The sequence below is a fragment of the Oncorhynchus nerka genome, linkage group LG2 (assembly GCF_034236695.1).
Source record: "Oncorhynchus nerka isolate Pitt River linkage group LG2, Oner_Uvic_2.0, whole genome shotgun sequence".
NCBI lineage: Eukaryota > Metazoa > Chordata > Actinopteri > Salmoniformes > Salmonidae > Oncorhynchus > Oncorhynchus nerka.
Window position 1 is genome coordinate 84,078,987 of NC_088397.1, and position 19,771 is coordinate 84,098,757.

General features: G+C 40.7%; 1 protein-coding gene and 1 long non-coding RNA gene across 4 annotated transcripts in view; both read right to left on the reverse strand.

Moving 5' to 3' along the window:
* LOC115146297 (uncharacterized) overlaps positions 1–14,398 on the reverse strand; it is a 30,010-nt gene extending 15,612 nt beyond the window's left edge. The window contains exon 1 of the long non-coding RNA XR_010459684.1: positions 14,093–14,398. This is a non-coding gene — a long non-coding RNA (uncharacterized LOC115146297). The remainder of the gene's footprint in view (positions 1–14,092) is intronic.
* Positions 14,399–14,966: 568 nt separating this feature from the next.
* LOC115143757 (myotubularin-related protein 14-like) overlaps positions 14,967–19,771 on the reverse strand; it is an 86,993-nt gene continuing 82,188 nt past the window's right edge. For all 3 annotated transcript variants that reach the window (XM_065003932.1, XM_029684238.2, XM_065003940.1), the window contains one exon: positions 14,967–18,467. In XM_065003932.1, coding sequence (XP_064860004.1) covers positions 18,287–18,467 — 181 coding nt within the window. In that variant the 3' untranslated portion in view covers positions 14,967–18,286. The remainder of the gene's footprint in view (positions 18,468–19,771) is intronic.

Below are 19,771 nucleotides of genomic sequence, written 5' to 3' on the forward strand. Positions count from 1 at the left end.
AAGAGAGAGAAGGGAAAGGGGGATACCTAGTCAGTTGTATACCAATGCATTCAACTGAAATGTGTCGTCCGCATTTAGGGGGTTGGATGGATGGAGAGCGAGAGACACAGAGAGCGTGAGACACAGAGAGCGTGAGAGAGGCGTAGCAGGAAGATAGGAATGATGTGAACCAAGAGATTGTGAGTTCAAATCCCAGGTGAGGACATGATGCATATTAATTACAGTATAGATGAACATGTACAATGTATCTCAACTATGTACGTTAAAAGCACTATTTGAATGTGTTGGTGTCCCAAACATATTGTTTGGGGCAACTACAAACTTCATGTTCAGGTAATATTTGAACGCAAAGTTGAGTAAACAAAAAGGCAGTGGATGGAATCAGTTACTAAATAATAATTAGTTGAATCAACTAGATTTTTGTGTTGTTTCAATGTTAAACTTATACTTACCTTCCTCAATATTATAGCTATGAATGCCAATAAGGTCATAGATGTTTTAAATATATTATTACACATAAATGGAAGGGTCACGCATCTTTCAAGGCTCACAAGTTCAGGCCGCTTTTGTGGGGTAATCACGTTGACAGGTATCTTTCAAGGCCCCCGGCTGCTTTTGTGGGGTAATCACGTTGACAGGTATCTTTCAAGGCCCCCGGCTGCCTTTGTGGGGTAATCACGTTGACGGGTATCTTTCAAACAAGTGTGATGAAAGAAACTGGTGGAAGAGCCAGTCCTTATTAGATGTTGCAATGCCTTCTCAGACCAGACCGAGTTTGAGACTCTGACGTGGAAAGACATCAGTCAACAAATATTAGGCTAACATACCTGTTTTTGATTAAAGGGAAAACACAAGCAATCACTACTGTGAAGAGAGGGAAGAGTTTTTCTCCATGTAATTGGGGTCAAAACTGAGAAGAGAAACGCTACATGTTATGGTCGTGATTGATGTTTTGTTGTGTGCATGACAATAGTACAAAACTAGAACATAATAGGATTTCACCTAATATAAAACAGAATTTATTTGAAATAATACCTAATCCTTGTTCGATATACAAATCTGGCATACAGGCATTCATTTACTGTTCCATTGAAAGTTAAGTCACTTGTTTTAAACATTCTAAGCGACTGTGGTATGATCGTCGGTGCCAGGCAAGCAGGTTCCAGTATCTCAGAAACGGCCGCCCTCCTGGGCTTTTCACGCACGATAGTGTCTAGAGATAACAGAGAAAGGTGCAACAAACAAAAAACATCCAGTCAGTGGCAGTCCTGTGGGCAAAGGAGAATGGCAAGAATTGTGCAAACTAACAGGCGGGCCACAATCGGCGCTGTACAACAGTGGTGTGCAGAACGGCATCTCGGAACACACAACTTGTCTGTCCTTGTCACGGATGGGCTACTGCAGAAGACGACCACACCGGGTTCCACTCCTATCAGGTAAAAACAAGAATAAGCAGCTCCAATGGGCACGCGGTCACCAACACTGGACAACTGAGGACTCAGACGAATCCCGGTTCCTGTGGCGTCATGCTAATGGCAGAGTGGGGATTTGGCGTAAGCAGCATGAGTCCATGGCTCCATCCTGCCTGGTGTCAACGATACAAGCTGGTGGCAGTGGTATGGGGAATGTTTTCCTGGCACAGGTTTTGTCCCTTGATACCAATTGAGGAACGTTTCCATGCCCGGAAGAATTCAGTCTGTTCTGGAGGCAAAGAAGGGGTTCAACCCATAACTAGATGGGTGTACCTAATAAACTGCCAACGGAGTGCGCGTATGTATCTCATATCTGTTGCTTTGGGGTAATGGCGTTAGGGACGGTATAGGATGAATCAATAATTGTTTTCTTACCGAGGAGTAAAATGTCATTTTTGTAATATCAGTTCCTGGTTATATGTAACAATCCCTTGTTGGAAGTGCCTACATTATTATTTATATTATTTGTTAATTAAATACATTAAGTTATGCAAGTTATGAATTTGTAACATATACAGTACCAGTCAAAAGTTGACACACCCATTCATTCAATGGTTTTTCTTTACTTTTACTATTTTCTACATTGTAGAATAATAGTGAAGACATCCAACCTATGTAATAACACATATGGAATCATGTAGTAATCAAAAAAGTGTTGAAACAAAAAAACAGCCAGCCTTTGCCTTGACAGTTTTGCACACTCTGGGCATTCTCTCAACCAGCTTCATGAGGTAGTCACCTGGAATACATTTCAATTAGCAGGTGTAGCTTTTAAAAAGGTAATTTGTGGAATGTCTTTCCTTCTTAATGCATTTGAGCCAATCAGTGGTGTTGTGACAAAGTAGGGCTGGTATACAAAAGATAGCCCTATTTGGTATAAGACCAAGTCCATATTATGGCAAGAACAGCTCAAATAAGCAAAGAGAAACGACAGTCCATTATTATTTAAGACATGAAGGTCAGTCAACACGGTACATTAAGAACTTTGAACGTTTTTTAAAAAGTGCATTCACAAAAACCATCAAGCGTGTTGATGAAACTGGCTCTCACGAGGACCGCCACAGGAAAGGAAGACCCAGAGTTACCTCTGCTGCAGAGGATAAGAACAGAGTTACCAGCCTCAGATTGCAGCCCAAGTAAATGCTTCACGGAGTTCAAGTAACAGACACATCTCAACATCAACTGTTCAGAGGAGACTGTGTGAATCAGGCCTTCATGGTCGAATTGCTGCAAAGAAACCACTAGTAAGGACACCAACAGGTGGAAATCTGTCCATTGGTCTGATGAGTCCAAATTTGAGATTTTTGGTTCCAACCGCCGTGTCTTTGTGAGACGCAGAGTAGGTGAACGGATGGTCTCCACATGTGTGGTTCCCACCCTGAAGCTTAGAGGAGGTGTGATGGTGCTTTGCTGGTGACACTGTCAGTGATTTATTTAGAATTCAAGGCACACTTAATGAGCATGGCTACCACAGCATTCTGCAGCAATATGCCATCCCATCTGGTTTGAGCTTAGCGGGACTATCATTTGTTTTTAAACAGGACAATGACCCAACACACCTCCAGGCTGTGTAAGGGCTATTTGATCAAGAATGAGAGTGATGAAGTGCTACATCAGATGACCTGGCCTCCACAATCACCCAACCTTATCCTTTTGCGACCAGGGGGCAGTATTTTCATTTTTGGATAAAAAATGTTCCCGTTTTAAACGGGATATTTTGTCACGACAAGATGCTCGACTATGCATATAATTGACAGCTTTGGATAGAAAACACTCTGACGTTTCCAAAACTGCAAAGATATTGTCTGTGACTGCAACAGAACTGATGTTACAGGCGAAACCCAGATAAAAATCCAATCAGGAAGTGCCGCATTTTTTGAAAGCGCTTCATGCCAATGACTCCTTATATGGCTGTGAATGGCTTACGAATGAGCTTACGCTTTCTACGTATTCCCCAAGGCGTCTACAGCATTGTGACGTCTTTTTACGCATTTATGTTGAAGAATAGCCGTAAGGGACCACATTGAGCAAGTGGTCACATGATGGCTCCCGCAGAAAATCTTGCGTAAAGTACTGAGGTAGCCATTATTCCAATCGCTTCTAATGAGAAACCAATTGTCCCGACGGATATATTATCGAATAGATATGTGAAAAACACCTTGAGAATTGATTCTAAACAACGTTTGCCATGTTTCTGTCGATATTATGGAGCTAATTTGGAAAAAAGTTTGGCGTTGTAGTGACCGCATTTTCCGGGCGATTTCTCAGCCAAACGTGAAGAACAAACAGGAGCTATTTCGCCTACAAAAATAATATTTTTGGAAAAAAGGAACATTTGCTATCTAACTGGGAGTCTCCTGAGTGAAAACATTCGAAGTTCTTCAAAGGTAAATGATTTCATTTGATTGCTTTTCTTATTTTCGTGAAAATGTTGCCTGCTGCTAGCAGAGCCTAGCATTATGCCATGATAAACTTACACAAATGCTTGTCTAGCGTTGGCTGTAAAGCATATTTTGAAAATCTGAGATGACAGTGTGATTAACAAAAGGCTAAGCTGTGTCTCAATATATTTAATTTGTGATTTTCATGAATAGGAAGATTTTCTAGGAAGATTTATGTCCGCTGCGTTATGCTAATTAGTTTGAGGCGATGATTACGCTCCCGGATCCAGGTTTGAGAGTCGCAAGAAGTTAACCCAATTGAGACGGGGCGGCAGCGTAACCCAGTGGTTAGAGCATTGGACTAGTAACCGAAAGGTTGCAAGATCGAATTCCCGAGCTGACAAGGTACAAATCTGTCGTTCTGCTCCTGAACAAGGCAGTTAACCCACTGTTCCTAGGCCATCATTGAAAATAAGAATTTGTTCTTAACTGACTTGCCTAGTTAAATAAAGGTTAAAACATGTTTTTTAAGATGGTTTGGAATGAGTTGGACCACAGATTGAAGGAAAAGCAGCCAACAAGTGCTCAGCATATGTGGGAATATAATTTCAGGTGAAGCTGGTTGAGATAATGCCAAGTGTGTGCAAAGCTGTCATCAGGTAAAGGGTGAAGAATCTAAAATATATTTATATTTGTTATTTTATCGTTTTGATGTCTTCACTATTATTCTACAATGTAGAAAATAGTACAAATAAAGAAAAAGTTTGGTGTGTCCAAACTTTTTGACTGCTACTGTGCTACTGTGTGTGTGTATATATATATATATATATATATATACACACACAACTGTATACAGTATAATCGAGGTGATGGCATTGGAAATCCTTTTGGCTGCTTCTGTTCTGTAGGTGTCACTGTGGCCTCTTTTCAAAGGATGGGTCCCAATCTCTCAAAAGCCCCGGGATCCAGTTGGACAGGGGTGGTCTTCTAGTTACTGGGATGACAACCCAACGTGGGATGGGGGGAGGTTTTAGGTTTTAAAACAATTAGAGGTTTACTCAGTAGCAGTGCAAATATCATGGCAAAGCTATATGGACACTCAATGATCATGATACTTTGTAATGGTAAGTTTACAAACAGTATATTATGATAAATAGAATTCAAACTTGTTTCTCATTATGGTAAATGGTGATGAGTATAGCCAGTTATAATTGTAATGGCTTAGCAGATAATACAAAAAGACGATCAGTATTTACCTGGCTAAAAGAGAAGGAATAAAATCTCTATTGTTTACAGGAAACTCATTCAACCATTTAAGATGAAGTTGTGTGATCGAATATACTTCTCCTATGGGCAAAGAAAGTCAAAATGGGTGATGATATTAAAGGTAGATGGATTCTTTTAAATATGTTATCGGACCATAAACAGATTTAGTTCCTTAATCTATAAGGTCCAAATAATGATAATCCACGCTTTTTTGAAAATATCTAATAATCGTTTATCAAGCCTACAGGCAATTCAAGACTGTATTGTTAGGATTATAATACGTTTTTATATACCTCAATGGAATGTAAAGAAAACATATATATTAGAACTAGTGGATATACCGTATGGAGGCTTAAATATCCTGACCTAGTGAGATAAATATGGCAGAGGCTCAATTAAGCTAGTCATCTTAACTACTTTCTTAGGTCATTCTCTCAGACAATAAATACATTTTAAAAAGTGTTGATAGGGGACAGAATGGGGTCAGACCATTAAATAATTGGCATACACATTAATCTTACAGAATTTTCACGTGGGTGAGGTTTTTTGAAATGTAACCAATGCCTATTGGATGGCAAGAAGGGTCTCCCGACCCCTCCTTTCTCAGCCTCCAGTATTTATGCCGCAATAGGTTGTGTGTTGGGGGGATAGGGTCAGTCTGTTATATCTGAAGTATTCTCCTGTCTTATCCGTGTCTTGTGTGAATTTAAGTATGCCATCTCTAATTCTCTTTCTTTCTCTCGGAGGACCTGAACCCTAGGACCATGCCTTAGGACTACCTGGCCTGATGACTCCTTGCTGTCCCCAGTCCACCTGGTCATGCTGCTGCTCCAGTTTCAGCTGTTCTGCCTGCGGCTATAGAACCCTGACCTGTTCACCGGACGTGCTACCTTTCCCAGACCTGCTGTTTTCAACTCTCTAGAGACAGCAGGAGCAGTAGAGATACTCTGAATGATCGGCTATGAAAAGCCAACAGACATTTACTCCTGATTTGCTGACCAGTTGCACCCTCTACAACCACTGTGATTATTATTATTTGACCCTGCTGGTCATCTATGAACATTTGAACAACTTGGCCATGTTCTGTTATTATCTCCACCCGGCACAGCCAGAAGAGGACTGGCCACCCCGCATAGCCTGGTTCCTCTCTAGGTTTCTTCCAAGTTTCTGGCCTTTCTATGGAGTTTTTCCTAGCCACTGTGCTTCTACGCCTGCATTGCTTGCTGTTTGGGGTTTTAGGCTGGGTTTCTGTACAGCACGTTGTGACATCAGCTGATGTAAGAAGATCTTTTTAAATAAATTTGATTGATTGATTTTAACCAAGACCAAGAATTTATAAACAAACTTATTCCAATATAACATAAGCACAGCAGATCCCCTTACTGTATGGGACACTTTTAAAATGTGCCTTTAGAGGCCATGCAATTCAATACTCGTCTTTAAAACCGAAGTACTTTAGGTCAAAATACTTCCTATTAACAAAGGGAAATAGAGGGACTAACAGTAGAGATAGAAAGCAACAACAAAAAAACTGTACCAGAAAGGCACCAAATAAGTTAGAAAAAAATAAATAAATAACTTGATTTAAGAAAGATCAAGAGTAATATGTTATAAAAAATAAAGCAAACTGGATGGAATATGAAAATTCACCAAATTACATTTTTATCTTCATCATAGAAATGCTACCAAAAATAATTTACTGAAACTTGTTACAAATGGAGTCATCCATGATTCACCCAAAAATATTTTGAAAGAGGAAACAAAGTACTTTAAGCATATGTTTTAGTTTCAGTCTCCTCCATCTCCACTAACCAAAATGAATTGTATGGATTTTTTTCTATTAATAATGTTAAATTAACAGCTGTACAGAAAGACTCATGTGGAGGACAAATTACAGAGGAGGAATTTATTGATGCAATTAAAGCCTTTAAGTCCAGGAAAACTTCAGGGCTGGGTGGCATACCAGTTGAGGTATATCAAATATTTGTTAATGTACTCAGAGGACCGTTATTAGCATGTTTTAACCACTCTTAAAAAAATCGCAGGCTATCCAATACTCAAGAAGGTGGTCTGATTTCACTATTATTGAAACAGGAACCAAGTGGTAAATTTAAAATATCTAGTCCATTTGAAAAATTGGAGGCCCCTTTCAGTGTTGTGCATAGCTTTTTTAAATTATATTGTCGGATATTATTAATCGTAATCAGACAGGCTTTTTATATGGGCGATACATTGGAGGTAATATAAGACAAGTACTGGAAAATTAGAACGCTATAAAAATCAGGGAAACCAGGCCTGGTATTCATAGCTGACTTTGAAAATGCTTTTGATACAACTGGAAGTTATACATAAATGCCTGGAATATTTCTATTTTGGAGAATCTCTTAAACAATGGCTTACAGTTATGTATAGTAACCCTAGGTGTATAGTAAATAATGGCCACTTCTCAGAAAGTGTTAAACTGTCAAGAGGAATAAAACAAGGTTGTCCACTATCGGCATATGTATTTATTATGTCCATTGAAATGTTAGCTGTTAAAATCAGATCCAACAATAATATCAAGTGGCTAGAAATTCAGGGCTAAAAACAAAAGTGTCATTGTACGCTGATGATTCATGCTTTCATTTTAATCCTCCATAGCCTCAGAGGATCTAGACAATGTTTCTAACCTCTCAGGATTATGATAAGTGTATTATATTATGTAGGTATTGGATCACAAACAAATACAACTTCTACATTACTCTGTAGTTTACCAATAAATTGGTCAGACAGTGAAGAAGACATACTAGGTATTCATATCCCGACAGAAAGAAATTCTCACTACAATGCATTTTTATAGAAAGTTAGCAAAAATAGATAAGCTCTTGCTACCATGGATAGGAAAATAACTGTCTATTTGTGGAAAAATCACCTGATTAACTCTAGTCATATCCCAGTTTACCCATTTGTTTATGGCTCTGCCTATTTATACAATGAATATGAATTTGGAGGGCAGAATTTATTAAATTTTACAGCATTAGACCTCTCACTAACGGCTGCAGTCATACAAAAGCTATACTTAAATCCAAACTGGTTTTCTAGCAGATTAGTAAGAATGTGTCACCCCGTGTTCAAGAATGGTCTTTTTACCATTATTCAGATTACAAACGCTTACTTTTGATTATTTTACAATAAAATAATCTCCAAAATATAGCCATTTTTAAAACAAACCATAGAAAGTTGGTTCAAATTTAAGTTTAATCCACCAGAAAAGACCGAAGAAATATTACAAAAAATATGGTTCAACTCAAATAGTAATTGTTAAAAAATATATATATTCTGGGGGAAAATGATTTAAAACTGTATAATCTTGGTAAATTATATCATAAAAATGACTGGTGGAGTTGTCACACATGGAAATGTCTGCTCTATCCAAAATTTCAGCATTTCTGCTAAAAGGGAAGACTGGAAGGGGGTGAAGAGAGGGGAACTGGTCTGTCGCCTCACATTAAAGACAGAAACTAGCTAAAGAAAATTGTGATACATCAGAAAAAGTATACCAGTTTCATTTAAGGACCAAAAAAGTGACAGCTGTGCCATGCAGGTTGCAAAATAGTTGGGAATAGATTTTTTATGTTACACAAACTGTTACACAAAATGACATTGGATTCAAAACTTAGAGTTTTTCAATTTAAACGATTATACAAAATTCTTGCCTACAATAACATTTTATATACAAAAATATGTTGACACCCCTTCAAATGATTGGATTCGGTTATTTCAGCCACACCCATTGCTGACGTGTGTATTGAATTGAGCACACAACCATGCAATCTTTCAATGTGGCACTGTCATAGGATGGCACCTTTCCAACAAGTGATTTCATCAAATTTCTGCCCTTCTAGAGACGGCCCAGTCAACTGTAAGTGCTGTCATTGTGAAGTGGAAACGTCTAGGAGCAACAGCGGTTCAGTTGTGAAGTGGAAGGCCACACAAGCTCACAGAACGGTACCGCCGAGTGCTGAAGTGCGTAAAAATAGTTTGTCCTCAATTGCAACAATCACTACCGAGTTCCAAACTGCCTGTGGAAGCAACGTCAGCACAATAACTGTTCATCGGGAGCATCATGAAATAGGTGTCCATGGCTGAGCAGCTGCAGACAAGCCTAAGATCACCATGTGCAATGCCTAGCATCGCCTGGAGTGGTGTAAAGCTCGCCGCCACTCTGGAGCAGTGGAAACGTGTTCTCTGGAGTGATGAATCACACTTCACCATCTGGCAGTCCAACAGACTAATTTGGGTTTGGCGGAATCCAGGAGAATGCTACCTGCCCCAATGCATAGTGGCAACTGTAAAGTTTGGTGGAATAATTGTCTGTAGCTGTTTTTCATGTTTTGGGCTAGGCCACTTCCAGTGAAGGGTAATGCTACAGCATTCTAGATGATTCTGTGCTTCCAACTTTGTGGCAAAAGTTTGGGGAAGGCCCTTTCCTGTTTCAGCATGACAATGCCCCCATGAACAAAGCGAGGTCCATACAGAAATGGTTTATCGAGATCAGTGTGGAAGAACTTGACTGGCCTGCAGAGCCTTGACCTCAACCCCATCCAAAACCTTTGGGTTGAATTGGAACGCCAACTGCGAGCCAGGCCTAATAGCCATCAGTGCCCGACCTCACTAATGCTCGTGGCTGAATGGAAGCAAGTCCCCACAGCAATGTTCATACATCTAGTGGAAAGCCTTCCTAGAAGAGTGGAGGCTGTTATAGCAGCAAAGGGGGGGACAAACTCAACCTTAATGCTCATGATTTTGTAATTAGGTTTTCAATGAGCAGGTGTCCACATACTTTTGGTCATGTAGTGTATATGGGGGATACAACCATCTCTGCAGATTTTGCTGGGGAGAGATGGAATCATTAAATCACTTATTTTGATACTGCCCATATGTAGCTTGTTTTTGGTTGAGGTTCAGGTTCAGGAATGGCTGAAGAATTACAACATTTACCTGGAGGTAACTATGCAAATAGCACCGCTGAGTAATTTGAAAAAAAGAAAAAGAAAAGATAACTAATCTAAAATATACTGTGTCTGTAAAATGTATATAATATGTATAAACTGGAAGTAGAAGCCTAAGTATTGTAGTCCATTCGTTTACTCCAATTAGGGGAGGGATGGTAGGATTAGGGGGAAAAGATAAAGAAGGAAAATATATACACAATATATATATTTACCCCCAAAATATATGGGGGATTGGAAATGCTGTTTTCAACTGTTCTGCCTTATTATTATTCGACCATGCTGGTCATTTATGAACATTTGAACATCTTGGCCATGTTCTGTTATAATCTCCACCTGGCACAGCCAGAAGAGGACTGGCCACCCCACATAGCCTGGTTCCTCTCTAGGTTTCTTCCTAGGTTGTGGCCTTTCTAGGGAGTTTTTCCTAGCCACCGTGCTTCTACACCTGCATTGCTTGCTGTTTGGGGTTTTAGGCTGGGTTTCTGTACAGCACTTTGAGATATCAGCTGATGTACGAAGGGCTATATAAATAAATTTGATTTTATTTGAAATGCGGATAATTAAATGGATAGAAGCCACAATCTATCTGCAATATTAAAGCTGATCTACCCCCCTAAAAAAATATTGAATTAACTGGCCAGACTATGGCCTGTTTGTTTTGATTATTCATGTATTTTTCTGAGTTTGGCTGTCAAGACCCTGTGGGTCTCTATGCGCCAAGTACTCTCTCATATTCACAGCTGATGCCCAGTTGCCATGGAGTGTGTTTCAGGGGGGAATTCACCCAACCCCATTCTGTCAGTGTCAGGCAGCAAAGACAATCCCCCCTTGCCACCCCCTAGACCAGCCCTGTCTGTTCCATGGGCCGAGGTAGGCTGAAAATGCTCAACTCGACAAGTTATTTACATTTGTCACCCAAACAAGTTTCTTTAAAGGATGTTACTTTTGTAGGCCATTTCATTTCAATCTAGACTTGCAGCTGATGATGTAGCCTACTCTAATCTACATTTTTTTAAAAACTATTTTCAACTGGGGGAGGCAGGGAGCCTGGCGGGAAGGAGCATTGGGCCAGTAACCGAAAGGTTGCTGGATCGAATCCCCGAGCTGACAAGGTAAAAATCTGTCACCTGCCGCTCTGTTCCCCGGACGTCGATTACGTGGATGTCAATTAAGACAGCCTCCCGCACCTCTCTGATTCAGAGAGGTTGGGTTAAATGTTGAAGACAGATTTCAGTTGAATGCATTCAGCTGTACAACTGACGAGGTACAATTGACAATTGAAGTCGGAAGTTTACATACACCTTAGCCAAATACATTTAAACTCAGTTTTCACAATTCCTGACATTTAATCCTAGTAAAAATTCCCTGTCTTAGGTCAATTAGGATCACCACTTTATTTTAAGAATGTGAAATGTCAGAATAATAGTAGAGAGAATTATTTCTTTCATCACATTCCCAGTGGATCAGACATTTACAAACACTCAATTAGTATTTGGTAGCATAGCCTTTAAATTGTTTAACTTGGGTCAAACGTTTTGGGTAGCTTTCCATAAGTTTCCCACAATAAGTTGGGTGAATTTTGGCCCATTCCTCCTGACAGAGCTGGTGTAACTGAGTCAGGTTTGTAGGCCTTCTTGCTCGCACACGCTTTTTCAGTTCTGCCAATGTAACAGTATAACTTTAGACCGTGCCCTCGCCATACCCGGGCGCGAACCAGGGACCCTCTGCACACATCAACAACAGTCACCGACGAAGCATCGTTTACCCATCGCTCCACAAAAGCCACAGCCCTTGCAGAGCAAGGGGAACCACTACTTCAAGGTCTCAGAGCAAGTGATGTCACCGATTGAAACGCTATTTAGCGCGCACCCCCGCTAACTAGCTAGCCGTTTCACATCCGTTAAACCAACAATTTTTCTGTAGGATTGAGATCAGGGCTTTGTGATGGCCACTCCAATAACTTGACTTTGTTGTCCTTAAGCCATTTTTCCACAACTTTGGAAGTATGCATGGGGTCACTGTCCATTTGGAAGACCCATATTTGTGACCAAGCTTTAACTTCCTGACTGATGTCTTGAGATGTTGCTTCAATATATGCACATCATTTTCCTCCCTCATGATGACATCTATTTTGTGAATTGCACCAGTCCCTCCTGCAGCAAAGCACCGCCACAACATGATGCTGCCTCCCCTTTTTTCCACCAAACATAACAATGGTAATTATGGCCAAACAGTTATTTTTTTGTTTCATCAGACCAGAGGACATTTCTCCAAAAGGTACAATCTTTGTCCCCATGTGCAGTTGCAAACCGTAGTCTGGCTTTTTTTATGTCTGTTTTGGAGCAGTGGCTTCTTCCTTGCTGAGCAGCCTTTCAGGTTATGTCGATATAGGACTCGTTTTACTGTGGATATAGATACTTTTGTACCCGTTTCCTCCAGCATCTTCAGAAGGTCCTTTGCTGTTGTTCTGGGATTGATGGGCACTTCTCGCACCAAAGTACATTCATCTCTAGGAGACAGAACACGTCTCCTTCCTGAGCGATATGACGGCTGCGTGGTCCCATGCGTGGTCCCATACTTGCGTGCTATTGTTTGTACAGGTGAACGTGGTACCTTCAGGCATTTGGAAATTGCTCCCAAGGATGAACCAGACTTGTGGAGGTCTACAATATTTTTTCTGAGGTCTTGGCTGATTTCTTTTGATTTCCCCATGATGTCAAGCAAAAAGGCACTGAGTTTGAAGGTAGGCCTTGAAATACATCCACAGGTACACCTCCAATTGACTCAAATGATGTCAATTCGTTTATCAGAAGCTTATAAAACCATATCGTAATTTTCTAGAATTTTCCAAGCTGTTTAAAAGGCACAGTCAACTTAGTATATGTAAACTTCTGACCCACTGGAATTGTGATACAGTGAATTATAAGTGAAATAGTCTGTAAACTATTGTTGGAAAAATTACTTGTGTCATGCACAAAGTAGATGTCCTAACCGACTTGCCAAAACTATAGTTTGTTAACAAGAAATTTGTGGAGTGGTTGAAAAACGAGTTTTAATGACTCCAAACTAAGTGTATGTAAACTTCCGACTTCAACTGTATTTCCCTTTCAGTGTCTGAAGAGACGTCATGAATTAATGGGATTGTATTTAAAAGGAACGTTTAGCCTGTGATTTAACCAACATATATATTGCTTTCATTATTTACTGCTCTATTTTTCAAGTTAGATGTTGGTTAAATCACAATCATTGGCTAAACATTCATTTTAAATACAATCCCATTTGTCTTGTTTATTCTTTATAAGTAGGCCTAGGTAACAACTAAGTACGGACTAAGATGCACCAAGCTCAGTGCTCCAACAGGCTTTAAAACAACTAGGCTGTATAGGGCCTACTTGTGTTAACCAGGTCAAACACTATGAATCAATGCATTGGTTAGGACTCAATCTCGATTCCAGTGGTCTTCTTGGACATGCAAAGTTTCACTGTGAAAATAAGTGATGAAGTGCGCACGACACTCCTGACCTGAATAAAATGTGGGCACCCACTCCTTCCTCTCACACACCCCGTCTAGCGGATTTGAATGTGACAGGAACATGGACGTATTAATATCCATAACCTATCCATGTGATCTGCGAGTTCGCCCGTTGGAGCTCTCTCGAAGTCACTCAGAATAAATACAGTTATGCTGCTCTACCCCCACGTAGCTCTACACCCACTGTTAATGCAAATTCCTTGCAAGCGTCCGAGTTCTGCACAGAGATAAAGACACTTATAGAGCTAAAAAAAATGTGAAATTACGACGATTATTTGCCAACAGATGTTTGAGGATAGTTGAAATACTAATTACCTGCAAAAGATAGATTCACAAACATCTCCGTGCCAAATAACGTTGACAGACTACAACATTATCAACAGCGTAAATATAATATGTTATTTTCAATAATCACTATTGGATACGATGTGATTATGCTGGTCTTACCTGCACGAGACAGTAAGTTCAATTTTCGTCGCAGGTACGGTGGAGTTGAGCGGGTCGAAGTCCCCAATTGTGGCCATGGTCAAGCTTTAGATCGGTTCCTCTTCAATGTGAACTTCAACGATGTTCAGCCACTACTCTTGGCCGATATTTTGTTTGAAAATATCTCCCTTCGCCTGGAAAAAAAGAGACAAAGGCACCAAATAGCTGCGTTGACAAACGTCTTCAGAGTTGAGCGCGAGGTGCATACCTGTAGGTTGGGCAGCGCTCGAGACGTTCCATGGTGTGGTGGAGGAGCGCGACAGAACGTTGTGCGCGTCACTGGAAAGCACGGACGGGTCCTTTGCTCCATATTTCTGTTTAACCATCGGCAGGTGGAGGCAGAGAATTTCAGAAGTTGTTGGCAGCAGAATGTTGGATTTCAAGTTAATGCGGCATTAAAGTGCGTTTTCGATGAAGCTCAACTGTGTATTTGTTTTCTTTTTAATTGTGATATTGTCCCACTATAGGTCACCAGTGGAGCTTCCCAGTTAGGAACAGTTAGGACAAAAAAGGAGGGGGAGGGGAGGTGGACCACCATAGAAAATGTTTCAATAATAAACCAACATTTAAAAAGTGTTGGCTTGCCAAATAGGTTGCTGTCACCAAATTACCAGAACCATATAATTAGATAATGAATTATATCATTCCATATAGACTAATCATAATGAATTATATGATATCTGTGATTAAAACACTGGGTTGGCAGAGAATGTGAAAATCAGAACAGCCAGCAGAGCTAATCCATAGCCAGTGGCCTGTTTCTCTGCACATCTTTTAAAGTCTAAAATATAGGACCAATGATTCAGGGTAGAAATGATTGTACATACAAACAAACCTTTGTTTCTTCTTTATTCATAATTACCACCTGCAGATCAATTCACCTTTCTCAATGTCGCCTCACTGGTGACAATTAAAGAGCAATTTAAAAAGGAACAAACATGATAAAAGAAAAACATGTCAATCTGTTGACACAGACAATAGAAGTAAAATGAGTGTGCAACGAAGCATTTCAGTCAAATCAAGAGGGGTACAAAAAAAAAAAAAATCATACTAGAAGTACTATATTCAACTAGTTTTAATTAGTTGGGGAAATTACATGCAAAAACATGGATGAGTTGAACAATTGCTTGAGGTGCTTGTGTAATTCTAAAAGGTAAGTGCCCAGTGTGAAGTGAGTGGTATGGATCAACTGTAAACAATCTAGGGGCTCTAGGGCTGCCTATAGCCACCAACAGGGACCTATAGGAATAGAACCAAATGTCACCAATGTATCCTACCATGGACATATAATTTATCATACCAGAGAAATATTGAATATCAGAGTTGATTACTACAGGATATGATGGTAGTAAAATCATTTAAATCATAAAAATAAAAGTAAACATCTCTCAAATTCAGGTGGGAGAAGGACCAATGGCACAGTGGTTCATTTTTTATTTTAAAGGATTAGATGGTGAAAGCAACCAGGTAAGCTTCCAATGAAGTCCGGGTTTGGACGGTGTGGGCCGTCATTGTAAATACGAATTTGTTCTTTTAACTGACTTTCCTAGTTAAATAAAGGTTAAATAAAAAATACTGTTGGAAGATTGAATGAGACAGAGAATGGACAATTGAGTTATAGCCAGATGTACAATATTGCATCAGTCCGCACACTGGTTGACAAGTGAGAGTACTTTAGAAAAGGTAACATCTCGCACCAATATCCTTAAATCGTGGCCAAAGTCTCATCTTCCTGATCTGAAAGGCTTGTTTCGGATCTCAAAGAGGAACTGAGAACATGGAGAGGATAGGATGGATAGGGAGAGATCCCTGTTCAGTGGCAGCGAACTGATCCAGTCCAATGGCTCATGCAGCAATAAGAGAGCTTTTACTCGGCCAGTGTTCAAGTGCTAGAAGTTATCGGAATCTTCTAGTTCCGAGTTGGACATTTCAATTGAAAGACCCTCCAAGTCGCAATTACAAGTGGGAAACGGAGTTGAGACGTTTCACCACGGACTAAGCTTTTACCTTTTCAACCAAAACATGGCAACAAATCCTTTTTTTGACAATTACAATCTTCTTAATATGGATAATGTAGCTAGTCTGACAATACTGTCAATGTTAAGCAAACTAGCTGACTTTATTATTAACAATGTTAGGGCCTCTTTATACTACTTTGAGGACAAACTAGGTCCAGACGAGATACTTGTGTAGTGTAACGAGACAGATCTAGATTCAAAACTTTTAAAGATGTCTCCCACACTACCTCCAGGGGCGTATAAGTCACAAAGAGAGGTCATGTTCCAGGCTGAATACATTGCAGTCATGCCGCTCGCACTGACCAATGGTCCTGTGCCATGTCTTTGACTGCACAGTCAGGTTTCAGATTGCTAGATCTGATGCAGTAAGATTATATGTTTAACACCTATCCAGGTGTTGCGAGCCGACTGCAATGTAGTCGGTCTGGAACGCAGCCACAAAGTACATAAAATGATAACAAAGGCTGATAGCAGGGTGGCTCGGAGCCATCATGTCGCACAACTGAGAGAAAAAAAGTTGAGAGATGAAGTGACTGAGCATACGAATAGCTGTCAGAAGTGGGCTCAAATCTAAACCTTGTGAAGGACTTTTAAAGAACTTTCAACGCAGCCAACTAATACGCCTGGCTTCTGGTATGTGGTCTGAAGCCCAGGTAATGGTGTCACCTGGATCTGTTCACACCACAACCGTAGGAGTCAACATGACAGCACAAACAGGTCTGGGACCAGTCTGATGATGGTGTGTATGTGCACATAGATATACTGTGTGAAAATGTTTTGTATGGCAACAACAACATTTTTGTGTAAATTTCTGCACATAAAAGTGACTTAACAGACCTTAAAAGTCTAATTATTAAAAACGAGTAACCAATTCAAAAATAGGTTGATAGGATTCAACATATTAAATTCTACAGAATTAAGCTACATCCAGCTTGATAAGATTTTTCTATGCCAAATAGAAACAGCATGTTTCTATTACCCTGACACACTTAGCTAGTGCTGTTTGTTGACAACCACAGTACGCACTACAATTATATGGTAACGCTTCCTTCTGATTCAGCCCTGAATAGCAGCTTCTGGTTCGGCAATGAATAGCAGCTTCTGGTTCGGCACTGAATAGCAGCTTCTGGTTCGGCACTGAATAGCAGCTTCTGGTTCGGCACTGAATAGCAGCTTCTGGTTCGGCACTGAATAGCAGCTTCTGGTTCGGCACTGAATAGCAGCTTCTGGTTCGGCACTGAATAGCAGCTTCTGGTTCGGCACTGAATAGCAGCTTCTGGTTCGGCACTGAATAGCAGCTTCTGGTTCGGCACTGAATAGCAGATTTTTTTGAGTGTTCGTTCACTACAGAGAAGTGTGGCGTCTTCGATTTAGGACGGATCGGCACGTTAAATCCAAAATAATTACTTTAAAAACAGAAAAGAAATAACTCCACATAATATGCTTTGAATGCTCTGCATGTAACAAGTCAATTTTACTCTGACCACACTCATGGCACCGAATCCCTAAGAAAAATGTTCCATACGTTAAAGTACAACGGTCATCTGTCTCTTATTGATAGTGTGGCTGACATGGCCACGCCCCCCGAGACACTCCCTGAATCGCCAAAAAAATGTGGCAAACAAAAAAGGAATAACTCCAGAGAGAAAGTTGGAAATGCATGAATAAAAAAATATATATTTTTAAAAGAGAAATTAAAGAACAAAATAAACCCAGGGTATGTAATGTTTGAGATGTGTGTGTATATATATATATATATAAAAATAATTAAAAACACTTTTAAACCAACAAATATAAAAGGACACTTCAACCCCTGAATAGAGTAGAGAAGTTTGGCACTTTTTATTTTTATTAGAGTCCATACGAGATTCATCTTCCCTTGATGGAGATGAATGCGGATTGTGGACCGCAATTCAATAGGACGGGATTTAGTGGGAGAGGGGTGGGGTGGGGGGGTCAGGGCCCATATTCACAGAGCCTCACGGTAGGAGTGCTGATCTAGAATCAGGCCTTCCTGTCCATATGATCTAACAGGAAAAACTGATCCTATATCAGCATTCCTACTCTGAGACACTTTATGAATACAATGATTACGGGCCCGGAGTTCACATTTTGGGTGGGGAGACCTGACCCTAGATCAGACGATGCTGTTGGTGCCCCGGAGGCCCACGCCACGGGCAAACTGCTCCAGGAGGCCTGAGATGGCACCGGAGGGGCTGGGAGCGCTGGACTTGAGGCCCACGGTGGAGCTGTAGGCAGCCAGGAACACCTCCCTCACAGTATCCAGACGAGCCTGACGCTCCGAGGGGGACGGGCAACTGGGAGAGAGAGACAGGGATGAGAGAAGGAGAAGGGGAGGTGGAGCGAAAGATAGGAGAACACAGTAAACAAGTTAGAGAGGAGAGGAGTGAATTTAAGGAAGAGATGAGAGAGAAAAGGGCAGGAAACGGGCGAGAGAAGAGAGAGAAGGGCACAAGAAGAGAGGAATAAGAAGAGAAGCGAGAACCCATCTTTTAATTCTGAAAGAGGGACACAGTGTACATGGAAATTCACAATCAGAGACCGCATGCTGTCTGGCTGGCTGTCTCTCCTCGTCCCTCTCTCTCTCCCCTCGTTCTCCCTTCAAATCAAGATGGATAGATGTTATTTGTCTATGCCGCCTGCGAGCGTTGTTCGGGACACTCAATTTATCAGCCAGTTCAAGTTGAAATGGAAATGTGTCCCCCCTTTGGAAAGAGAAGGAGCCTGGAAAACGAAGAGACAGACGGAAAATAAACTCCCTCCCTCTTCCCTTCCAGTTGTACTTATTCCTCCGGGACGAAGAATGATGAGGAAAAAAACGTTCAGTTCCCTTGTCTGAAAAGTACACGAACACAAACGTGCATACTGCTCAGACTATCAGTTCCCTTGTCTGAAAAGTACACGAACACAAACGTGCATACTGCTCAGACTATCAGTTCCCTTGTCTGAAAAGTACACGAACACAAACGTGCATACTGCTCAGACTATCAGTTCCCTTGTCTGAAAAGTACACGAACACAAACGTGCATACTGCTCAGACTATCAGTTCCATTGTCTGAAAAGTACACGAACACAAACGTGCATACTGCTCAGACTATCAGTTCCCTTGTCTGAAAAGTACACGAACACAAACGTGCATACTGCTCAGACTATCAGTTCCCTTGTCTGAAAAGTACACGAACACAAACGTGCATACTGCTCAGACTATCAGTTCCCTTGTCTGAAAAGTACACGAACACAAACGTGCATACTGCTCAGACTATCAGTTCCCTTGTCTGAAAAGTACACGAACACAAACGTGCATACTGCTCAGACTATCAGTTCCCTTGTCTGAAAAGTACACAAACACAAACATGCATACTGCTCAGACTATCAGTTCCCTTGTCTGAAAAGTACACAAACGTGCATACTGCTCAGACTATCAGTTCCCTTGTCTGAAAAGTATACGAACACCAACGTGCATACTGCTCAGACTATCAGTGTGTAGTGTTTATGGAGACTGTCTAAACAGTCTGCTGAACACTGTTGTGCATGTACACACACACACACACACACACACCCTGCCCAACACACTCTTTTTGTGCTTTGTCACTTAAACACA